General features: G+C 40.0%; 1 protein-coding gene across 1 annotated transcript in view; it reads left to right on the top strand.

Moving 5' to 3' along the window:
* The window catches only part of dner (delta/notch-like EGF repeat containing), a 46,599-nt gene that overhangs the window by 25,440 nt on the left and 9,111 nt on the right, over window positions 1-12,048 (top strand). Inside the window, exons 4-8 of the mRNA XM_032590237.1 lie at window positions 2,561-2,724; window positions 4,167-4,315; window positions 6,556-6,709; window positions 7,821-7,934; window positions 11,299-11,532. Coding sequence (XP_032446128.1) covers window positions 2,561-2,724; window positions 4,167-4,315; window positions 6,556-6,709; window positions 7,821-7,934; window positions 11,299-11,532 — 815 coding nt within the window. The remainder of the gene's footprint in view (window positions 1-2,560; window positions 2,725-4,166; window positions 4,316-6,555; window positions 6,710-7,820; window positions 7,935-11,298; window positions 11,533-12,048) is intronic.

The raw sequence follows: 12,048 nt of genomic DNA, 5'->3' as shown, positions 1-12,048 counted from the left end.
AAAGTCTGTCCTCCTCTTGCTTTAAAGTTCACATCAGCTGCAGTTTACACTCCAGCCTGGAGATGACCTCCTAATTAATCTGTTGCTGCAAAAGTTCCTCAAAACCTGATTGCTCTTACTTTTAAAAATGAACTGCATTCAGGTGCATAAAAAGGAAGTCGCTGGCCAGCCCCATGTCATCTATAAATCTGTAAATTCTGCTGCAACCCGAGAATAAGTAGTTCTGACCAAAATGTACCTTTTAAAAATACAGAGTCTGCATAATTATTTCACAAAAATAAAAATAGAGCCTGCTGTGTACATTATTTTATGTACATACTTACCATGCAGCAACTTTCGCAGGAAACATTTTTCAGCTTGAAGGTTGCGTCACTAATACCCTTTCATTTGAAACCCTGCGACCCAACTGTGTCATGCCAGCACAGGTGCGCTCAATTTATTAGGAGTGTGATTGTCCAAAAACAGTGTTATAGCTGCCCTGTAAACAGGAGTTCAATGAATTATGCAGAAGGAGTGGTCAAGGTGATTGCTGGATGCCCTTGACGTTCTCATTACACATGAGAGGCACGGCGCAGGGCTCTGCTGATGATCCCAGACAAAAGGCTGCGAATTGGGAGGTAATCAACCTCCGCTGCCCTGTTTTCCTGCTTTTTGATTACACAAAATACCTGAATGATGTACCATGATGCTGGTTCTGAGGAGACTTTTTCATACTAACATCTAGCACCGTCCAGAGCTGCAATGACCACCGAGTGGCATTTAATTAGAAAAGCAGATAAGTATATCTGACAGGTATATCACACACAGTGTGATACAGGTTCAGCGAAAAGGGGATAGTAGTTGAAGTCCTGTGAGAAAATCAAGATTACTTCTGTTGTTGCTTTGCTTGAACTCACACATTTCTGAAAGGTTTTTGTGGCTTTTATTCATTAGTAGTTTGACAGGATGAAGAGCAGAGGGAAAAGGGGAAGACATGCAGTAAATAGCCCAGGCTGGGAATCAAACAAGTAATTTCTCCCTAACCCATACTAACGGTGTGTTTCCACCGGTGGTGCCATAAAAAACTGTGGGGATTGGGGTTGAGCCTTTTGTTGATTCCCAATGAGCAAAATGCTGACTACTGTGGAAGATCTTATGCCGTGTCAAGTCATCTCAGTCGGATTTACGTACAGACTTATTTTAGAGCTATCCATAGATGGACATACTGTTGGACTTGGGGTCATTGTCCCTTTGAACACAAACTGATGGTCAGATATTCTCCTTCAGGATTTTCTGGTAGAGAGTAGAATTCATGGGTCCAGCAATTACAGAAAGTTGCCAGGAAGCAGGGAAGCAGCCATGAAGAAACTACCACCACCATGTTGGATTGCCAGTATGATGATCAAAGCCTGAAATGCTGTCTGTTTGTTTTGTTATTTTTTGTCAGGCCTTTATTATTATTACTTTTAGATTTAACTGTAGCTTAGTAGAGAGCTATTCCTCCATAAATTATAACTCCTGTGAACCTTAAGTAGCCGTAGATCTTCAGCCAGTCTGAGTTACAGATGGTATTCTTACAGTTATGAAAAAAAAGAAAACTTCACCTTCAAGTGACCAAACCACAGTATTATTATTTCAGTCACATTGCCTCAGTTTTAGTTTGCTCCATCTCTTCTGTGGCACTTTGGGCAACTATTGCATCAGTCCACATGTGGTCTTCTTTCTTTAATTTGAAAGTTAAATGTGTGTTGTAATATATTCTGGACCACAGCTTTCAGGCTTGCTTTTCCACTTAGTCAATAATAAAGTAACATAAATTATTCCCTTCCTGATGTCAGATTTAGTCTTTCGTTTAGCACATCACACATCTCAGATTTCCGATCCTCCTTCTCCTCTGCGCTGCACTTTCCGCCCTTCATCACGTCGTCGGAAAATCAGTGTAGCGGTGATAATGTTCACAGCTCTTATCAGCTGTAAACACTCATTATACCAAGTGCACAACATGGAGGGCTAAGAGGATAATCACATATTGTTTTATTTGTTTTGGTTAATATGGGAAAGATTAATTCAGTGTAGGAGGGAGTCTAGAGAGGCTCTCAATGCCGTTTAGCTGTGAGCAGCTTCACTCGAGCTTTTTGAGCATCTTTCTTGCAACTGCAGCTGACAGATTACGTTCTACTCCCCTGTCTGTCTCTCACAAGGGCTTTCTCAAAAGAAGATCCAGCTTAGTTCAGCTTTGCTCGACTCTTTTCTCCCTCTTCAACAAACAGCTGGATCAGTTTAGTCTTCGGTTGCATCTGAGGCTTCATCCTCACACCGAAGAGCCTGTTGGCAGAATGCTAACCCTTGAGGTTTTCTGTATATATCCTTTACACAACTTTAGGTTTTTTTTTTAGAAGTTTTGATTTGTCACACAAAGGATGTAGACTAAAACAATATTTCGCTATCAAAAGGCTGAAAAGTTGCATTTTGGAACAAGTTGATAGAGTCAATAATCACTGAACTGTCCTGCTTCCAGTTGCTGGTTAATTTCCCTCGTGCTTTTGCTTCCCTTATTTACTTGCCTGTCCTCTGCCACCAGGGTGCTGGTGAATGCCAGTGGAGCTCCAGTGCTGTGGCGTGTGAGTGAAGAGGGTTTTCTCCGCTCGTCTATTCTGAACGGCACCACCATATGGTTTCTGCAGGCCCCGGATGGCCTGGTGGTACCAGACCGTTTGCTGCCCCTGGGACAGAACTACTTCCTCAGTGAGTCCCTCCTCACTGGAAATCGCAAAGAACAACATGAAAGACCCCCACATCTGTTGGTCATTGTGTTTGGTCATTGAGTATTCAGAACTTTGCACTGCAAAAATACAAAATGACTGTATTTTACAAAATACGGGATTTTTCGTAGTGAAAATATCTTAGTACACCTGAAATAAGATAAAGTAACATAACAAAACCTTTTTAGTAAGACAAATAAGTCAATAATCTTTGAATGTAGATCAAAAAATGCTTGTACTTTTTCACTTCCACACACTTCCTGTCAAACATCTGACCTTCATGTCTGCTACCTCTGTGGCAATCGCCTCTTCTGCTTCACAGAGAGAAGAAAATGATGGAGTTAAATCAGAAGGAAAAGAGGGGCAATAGAGGGCGGGAAAGAGGGATTCAGATATAGAAGGGGAGCAAAGAAGAGACAGCAAGGCAGAAAGGGATTATAGGGAAGGATATGGAGACAAAGGATGCACCAGGACAGACGAAAGGTCAAACTGTGAGAAACAATCTGCTTCAATGAATTTTGTTCTTTCAGATCCCAGGCTTAATCGTGTGTGACTAATGTTCACAACATAATCATCCACACTCATTTTTGGTGCCTTATTTGGGGGCTTTGCACACGTGAGAAGGATGAGACAATGACTACACCTTAGATGAAAACAATTCAGGGCCTGAGCTTTCACAGTTTAAAGCCGCAATGACTCTGCAGGTCCAAATTTCATTGTCATTGGGGTTAATGATCATCAAGTCAGAGGACGACAGGGGAACGTGCACAGAGCTGTCAGCGTTCTCATTGGTCAGGCCAGCTGACGTCACTGCTTCCATCAGCGGCGGATGTCCCGCTCATTGGTTCAGGTCAGATTCTGTAAAACAGCACCTGATATTTACTACGGAGCTATTTTTATCCAAGCAGCAGCAAAGCTGCCAGGCTTGATTGAGCACATAATAAAAGAGACGTTTGACGTTTACAGATGAAGAGAGAGGCTTTACAGGAGAGCATGTTAAAGATCTGCCTGCATCTGTTTGTCTTTTGACTCGTCTATAGGGTAGCTGTAGTAACTCTGTGAAACTGTAAAGGCATCCTGATGCTTTGTCATGACAGTGGAGGTTCTCAATGTGTTAAAAGGAGCAAAATGCACTCATAAAGCTGGAAACCAGAAAGTGTATTTTTAGATGTTTACAGTGGATTGGAAGAAAGACCAGAAATGTGTGGCCTTTTGTATTCAGCCCCAAAAAGATGCCGACAAATTACATTACACTTAACACCTGCAACATGACAACACGCGAATAAATGCAACTTGAAAGGAAGCTATTTTAAGGTATTGTTAAATTCTTTGTTGTGTTGAGGTAAACTGACTTGTTTTCACATAAATATCTAAGTGAAGCAACTCTTTAAAACATTTAAGCACAATGCGTTTGTTTCCCCATAGGTGTGATCCGTGTTGGCGCTCCCACAGCCCCGGAGGTCACCCTGCGTCTCAACCTGACGGTGAAGGCCAGCAGCTGCGTGGAGCCCGGCAGCAGCTTCAGCGACCCTCAGTGTTCTGGGAAAGGAAAATGCGTCACGCAGCCGTCGGAGGTGAGAATTTCCAGAAACAGCAAAGGTCACTGCTACAATCTAAGTGCTCATTCCCTGGCCTGATCATTTTATTACATCGCACAAGGAGAATCACTTTGTTCTCTCAGTAGTCAGCAGCACTCCCTGCTCTTGTTGGATGACTTAAAGCGGCGTTTCCCAATTCCGGTCCTCAGGCCTCCCTGCCCTGCATGTTTTAGGTGTTTCCCTTCTGCTACACACCTGGATTGAATATATGGGTGATCAACAGGTTTCTGCAGCACTTGATGGTCATGCAATCATTTGAATCAGCTGCTCTGGAATAGAGGCACATCTAAAACATGCAGAGCAGGGAGGCCTGAGGACCGGAATTGGGAAACACTGACTTAAAGCACATAATGTTCTTACTATTTATGCTATTTTATGAAAAAATCAGTAAGAAGCCCTGTTAATGCCACAAGCGACTGTGGGAAAATGTTGCCTTTTTTTTAGACGGGATCATTTGCCATATGTGCTGGCTATGGAGTAAACACTAAAATATGCTTATTAAGCATTTAGGGAGTTTGTCAAGTGTTTATCATGGATTCCACTTTATAAATTTACTTTGTAAATATGGTCAGGCCCATATTTTCATTTTGCATGGTAAAATGCAAACTAGTGGGAAGAAATTCTGCAAAATCACCAACGTTGCTTGGACAATAATTCCTGCAAGCCAAGAACACTTAAAGTATATGCAGTGATAAAACAGCAATATATTAATGTTTTAATTTAATGGTTTAACTGTATGCCTCACTGTCATCCAGAGCTGTAAAATGAGCACAATTCATGGAAATGTGATTTTACTTGAGCTGAATTAATAAACAATATGTTTTTGTTCAGTTTTGTTGCATTTAAATTTTTTGGCTGTTTTGAATGCTCATTTTGCCTTCATAATCCACTAGTCCAGTCAATAAGTAAACTAAGTCCAATTTTCTGTAATTTAGTCTGAATATAAATCCAGATGTTCTGCGAAGGCTGCAGAGATTTGTTAGAGAACGATGGAGAACCAACAGCATCATGAAAACCAAGGAACAGCACAAACAAATCAGGAATTAAGTTGTGGAAAAGTTGTGTGCCTTACTTTTGTTCCATCCTGTTCCAGTTTCAACTTCTGGACCATCAAAGAGTCATTATTGAAAAAAAATGGGGATACAGAAGGCACTTTGGTTAGATTATATATAAATGTAACTTTTTTCCCTATTAGCTATAAGTGGCTGCAAATCACCGTTCTCCTTGAAAGACGGTGGTGGCAGCATAATGCTGTGGCAATACTTTTCTTAAGCAGAGACAAGGAAGTAGGTCATAGTTGATAAAGAAATACAGAACAGTCCCTGAAGAGGACTTGCTAGTGTCTGACAAACACATGAGACTGAGACTGCAGGATAACAACCTCTATGCAGGATACAATAGAACAGTTTCAATCACAGGATGTCCTCGTGTCTTCGTCCTTGTCCTGTCCTACAACATGTACACACATCCTTGTTTTACAGCGTACTTCTGCAGAAATTGATGACGTGCTGAGGAAGTAATTCAGTCATTTGATTCAGGTGTTGCAGTAGGGACAAACTCCGAGGATTAGAGTTGGAAACCCCAGGAAATTTTTAAATCCAATTGAAAGTCTGTGACAAGATTTGGACATTTCTACGCACAGACGCTTTCTGTCGGCTCTGACTGAGCCTGAGCTATTCTGAAAAGAGTATGAGGCAAATGTTTCAGCTTTTGTATGTACTGAGCTGGTAGAGACACACTCCAAAATGCTTGTGAAGATCGGTTCCACAAAGTAGTGACTTGGACGTGATGAATTCATATACATACCAAACTTTTTAGATTATTTTTTAAAAAGTAATTAAAAAAAATAGGTGCCCTTTTCTATTCACTCCACAGTTATGAGGTAATTTGTCAGCCACATAAAATACAGAATAAAATACAGTGAATGCTGTGGTTGTAAGGAGACAAAGTGTGAAAAGCAAGAAAGTTATAATTTAGTCAGATGCTCTTGAAAGTACACTGATAATTTTATCTCAATTAAAAGAAGCAAAAATAATCTTGAAGCTCACCCTGCTACCTCACCAGCGTCATCTAAACAGATTCAGTCTCTTTTTATATCTGGTTGAGAAAGTCAAACTGCCTCCCTGCTGATTGAAGTGTTTTGTCACTGAATCGTTTTACAGCCTTTAGACTCTTCCCTTTAACTCATTCAATCTTCGTGTGATTTCTACCTGCAGAGCACTTTCTTCTGTGAGTGTGAGGACAGCTACACTGGCATTTTTTGTGAGGAGCTCGACGCCTGCCACCACCGGCCCTGTCGGAACAACAGCACCTGCACTGACATCAGACAAGGTGGCGAGGGGCAAAACTTCACATGTACCTGTCAACCAGGTACGCTTTGATGCATTTCACATGTGTTTATAATAGGTTTATCTTCAGGTGATTGTTCCAAGTGCGACTCCGTGGTTTGTGTTTATTCTAACCTCTTCCTTGGCTTTCAGAAAATCTCTCATGAGATCAGAGAGGACGGTGAACTTTTCATCCTGAAAGTAATTTTTACGTGTGGGTTTGGGTGTTATGGACTTCAAAACAATGTCTTCTGACAGGGTAGTAAATGTCAAAGGTAACCGCTAAAGGTGCTAACAAGCCCACTTTGAAAAGTTGATCAAGTATCCCCAGACATCACACGTAGTTTTAATTACCTGCAGAAAAGATTTCAGGTTAGATCAAAAATAGCATCTATGCATTATTCATGTAATTGAGGATTATAAATTTAGTAATCCCAAGATGCTAAAATGCAACAATTAAAATTTTCAATGACGACTCAGAACGTGTGCGGAGGAATCTACTGATTTTAGATGTGCAAGATTATTCTCTGACAGCACAAAAGTATATTTTTTTAAATTGTGGCTCATGAGAAAGTATTTTCTGAAGCTTTAGAATATTTATTAACATTACATTTCTCTGTTTGTGTTAGAATAAAAATGCACAGTACATTGGGATGTTTTACATTTTGGAAATAAAAAAAAATTACACATCATTTTCATTATGCTCCTCATTACATAAATGTTGGCACCATGACAAATCATCAAAACATGAGTTACGGTATATTGTTATGTAAGGGTGTTATAAATAAGATATATTATTATTATTATTATTATTATTGTTGTTGTTGTTGTTGTATTTTGCTCATTTTTGTGTTTCACATTTGTGGTGCGGTGCACCTCCACTAATAGAGATTATATGATGAATTTAGGTTATCTCCCTTACAAAGACATGTTTACAGACCTAAATGAAAAAAAAACAAAACAAATAACTAACTGTGCCATCTTAAATTGGATTTTTGTGAGACAGGAGGTAAAATCACTAAAAAAACATTGGATGATATTGGTGGCCTTCAAGCACCAATAATATACAATAAATAAACAAAGTAAAATAAAGTCAGTCGTCTTTTTTGCTTAAAAACATCAAGCAATCTTGTGAGACTGCTTTTGTTTGCCAGGTTATGAAGGCGAGCGCTGCCAAATGCTGGTTGACCACTGCCTCTCTCAGCCTTGTAAGAATGGAGCCACCTGCTTCAGCAGCTTGGCTGGACCGAGGTGCTACTGTCCCGAAGGTAAAAAGCCAATTATTCTACAACTGATGTTTGGTGTGGATTGTGAAGTAAATAAATTAGGAAGCATTAGAGTCTCTGCCAGAAAAATGCAGTTTGTGTGCTTCGATATGAATCTTTTTTAACAGTTTAACAGACACTGTATGTTTGTGCATTCTAAAACAGCATCTGTATTTTTGCCAGGTTGAGTATCTGCTGCATGTTTTAGAGTATCTATGTCACTCCGATGCTTAATTTAAACCTTCCTCCTCCTTTCTAATTAGTCTTCGTAGGCTGAGCGACCTGCATCAGCCACTCTGGGGAAATCTGTGACCGCAAAACTTATGCATTTCCCCCCCCCCCAAAACTAGAACACATGGGTTTGCAATTAGTTTCAGCCATGTGCATGTGACTGTGTTTGCATGAAAATGCAGCAGATAACAATGGAAGGAGGCACATAAATAAGAAACAGAAGAAGTGGAAAAGTGCCATCGTTGGACGAGCTGTATAAGTTGAAATTCCCAATAGTCAGTCCAGTATTGTGCTGGCTAAACTGGAACACCTGACCGTGGTATTGGACTAAAGCAGCCAGAAACCAGTGTCCCCAGTGAGGTAGAGAAGCTCTGATCCACTGTTTGTGAATCTACTCAGCTGGGATAAAAGAAGCAGCAATAGCAATGCCACATCTCTGTAAGTTTTTTTAAAAAGAAAATATAACTTTGTTAGATAACTGGTTAGTAACAACAATAATAAAATCCAAGAGAATTAAATACTTTTGTCATCCACTTGTGGAAAAACATATGGACCTTCAACCAAATGAATGAATGTTGAAATGTTTTCCATCGGTGCCAGTATGACTGCTCTCCTCCAATGCCTGTGAATCATCTGCAAATGATGCTTCGGTGTTTCTGCACACAAGCACACATGAGCAATAAAGTCATGACAACTCCATAATAGCTGTCATCAGAGATGCATCAGCTCTGTGATCACTTCGCCAGCGATGCCAGCAGGAGCCGCATTTTTATCTCCTGCAGTTGAATCGCCCCGCAGCGTTCATATTTTCATTCTTTTTATGAAAAAAAACATCTGCTAGAGATTTTTTTTTTTTTTTTTAACCATAAACAAACACTGATTTTTTTATAACTCCTGGCAGTAAAAGCTGAGAAGACACCAAGGAAAATTACTACTGTCATTGCCATTAAAAGCTTCAGAAAGTATGTTTTTTTTTTTCATACTTTCTGATAAATAAAAACAACAGATTCCTCAAAGAGTTGTTGTAGATGGTGATATCTGGACAGATGATCAACACAAATTGGCTTCCAGCTTTAAGTACCATGGACAGCGCTACATGTTCGTAGCATTCATGGTGTGGGCCATTTTTTGTTCAACTTGCACTCAGACAGTCCAGGTCTGAACATGTTGCAATAATATCACCTCTCCCTTCTTTTCTTTTTAATTTAGGGAGAGTCGACTGAATACTTTTGTCTGCTGAACAAATTCAAAAACTATCATCTTTACAGCCTAAATCAGGGGAGCTACGCTAGCGGTACATCTGAAACATGTAGCTGTGCCACTGTGATGCGTGTAGCCCTTTGACTTGTTCAGCAGTTAAACTGAGACCACCAGTTCAGGGGTAGTAATTGATTAACCTTTTTAATTGTCATTTATATGATTCACTGGGATGTGGACCAGTTTATTTAAAACTCAGCGGACTCCACAATGTTCTTATCAGCCACTTTTTCCATGAAAGTGTGAGTATTGTATTAGCAGTTTGCCTGAAGTCAGAAACAGATATTCTGAGGAGTGAGCTGCATGGCTAAATTTAAAATGTAACATTGTGGTAGGTTTTAGAGCCAGAAGCAAGAATAAATAGGCTTCCTTCTGTTAACTGGGAGTGTGTGGAGTGTGTGTGTGGGTGGGGGGGTGTATGTGGGTGTGTGAGTCAAGCTGAGAAGAAAGAAAAAAAGCAATATTTTTGTCTTTGCCAGATTAGCAGAAGTTCAGTAACAAAGCAGAAGCAAACCAAGAGAACAAACCCTGGAGGGCAACTTATTAATTCATTATTTGGCATCACAGTGGGAGAGTATAAAGTAAAATCTTGTCATTGACATTAGGAGAAAAAAAAAGACAGACTTAATGATAAACGTTCTCCACACAAAGTGAAATATCACGATCCGGATCAATGGATGCTTGTGTGAAATCTCTTCATTAGCTCAATGGAGCGTGGTCTCTGCACTCAGCACAGGGGATTTACTGCTGGGTTTCTTTAAATCAGAGGACCCACACACACTCCATCACACTGTTTGTGCGCTTCCATTTCTGCACTACAGTGGCGGCTCCTGAAACAGAGGTGAAAACAGATAAGGAGGAGAAGCGAGGAGGAGAGGTTATTTTTAGAAGCAGAGAAGAGGTGACTCGGATGATAATGAGAAAAGGTCTGCAGATTTGATCGAATTGAGAGAAGGGGTCTTCACAGAGGAGACCCTCTCCAACAAATAGACTCGCAATCATGAAACTGTTTCTATGAGAAACTAAAGACTATGGATGATTAAAAAAACAACACTTTCAATGTGGATTTAGTGTAGATGAATGAAAGTATTTGTTTGGAATTTATATTTTAAACAGCATCATAAGTAACAGAAGAATATGATTTCAAAAATGAGATGTTACAAAACGGCGAAAACCAAAATGGTAACAACAAATCAGAAATCAGAATAATGAACCTTACAAATTTGAACAAAGATGAGACTTTAATCAAACTGTGTTAAATGTTCTCTCAGTCCCTTGTGCTATGTCAAAAATCAGCTGCACACACTGTGCATTGATGTGCAGCAAAGTATTGGAGCCTTAAGAAATTAACGACTGGTTTGAAAAACACATGAGAGCAGTTTAATGCCATAAAACATAATCATGCACAAGATGATGAAGACATTAGCTAACCCTCTGCCCTGTCATTATGTTGGCTGGGCTGAAAATACTGAACCGTGCAAATGTTTCAAATCATCCCAATTTTTTTATGCTGCTTCCAAAAATCCAATTTTTGTCTCTCAGGAAACCACTTAGCCAGTTTTATGAGGCTTTCTGTTATCTTATGTTTATGATGCTTAAAAACAAACACAGACTACTTAATGTGGAGCCACTGAACTGTGTCTTTATGTACTGTTTTGCAAAAAGCCCATAATAAAAATGCTATTTATTTGGTTTAATGTCAACCTGTACTAAGATTAGGGTTGGAGACTCCTGCTGTAAATGGTCAGCTAAAAGTTTAGGCATCTCTAAGCTCATAGCATCAGCCCTGCTAGTTCCGTTTTGCGAGGAGTTGAGCAATTTTTCAGCTGTGCACAAGAAACCACTTGTGTCTTTCTTTCACCCATCTAACATCTCACAGGGTACCAAGGAGCTACATGTGAGCAGAAGGTGGATCCGTGTGGTTCCAGCCCGTGTCATAACAATGGCACATGCTATGGCCAGGGCCCCGGACCCCTGGGATTTGGCTGTAGCTGCACAGCAGGTTTCACCGGCCCCACATGTGCCCAGCTGGTGGACTTCTGTGCCCTGAACCCCTGCGCCCACGGTGTGTGCCGCAGCGTGGCCAACAGCTACAGGTGTCTGTGTGTTCCAGGTAAGCTGCACAGATGAACATCAACATAGCTGTAAACATAATCAGCTAAAGTCAAAGGTGACACAATTAGTGTTGATAAATGAAGACTCTGACCTAAGCTCTGAAAGTGAATATGTGACTTTGCAAATTTTATTTAATCCTTCAACCCCTTACATCTCAAAGTGTATGTTGGTCGTGACGTTGGTGTGTCTCACTATTTTTTTTCTTATTTTTTTCTACAGTACAAAGCTTTTATTTGTCACAATTACAGCCACGTTTTTACCAGTTAAGCTGTGCTCTTTCAACTCTGAAATATAAGACATTTTCAAACAGCTGTATGTCATTTTTCTGTTTTAGCTGAACAAGAACTAGAGAGAACATGCAACAGCAGTGTTTGGAGGCAAATTATGGCTTAATTTATAGCTGAAACAAATTTATTTAAGAAATGCAAACCACATAGTGGTCAAAAACTTTCATCCAAAATATTAAATCAAATTTTGCATGATCAAACTAAACCAAAACAGCAGGGTTTTTTCT

This window comes from Xiphophorus hellerii, chromosome 18 (genome assembly GCF_003331165.1).
Source record: "Xiphophorus hellerii strain 12219 chromosome 18, Xiphophorus_hellerii-4.1, whole genome shotgun sequence".
NCBI classification, from domain to species: domain Eukaryota; kingdom Metazoa; phylum Chordata; class Actinopteri; order Cyprinodontiformes; family Poeciliidae; genus Xiphophorus; species Xiphophorus hellerii.
Note: the sequence above shows the minus strand (reverse complement) of the source record. Positions and strands in the feature narration are given on the sequence as shown.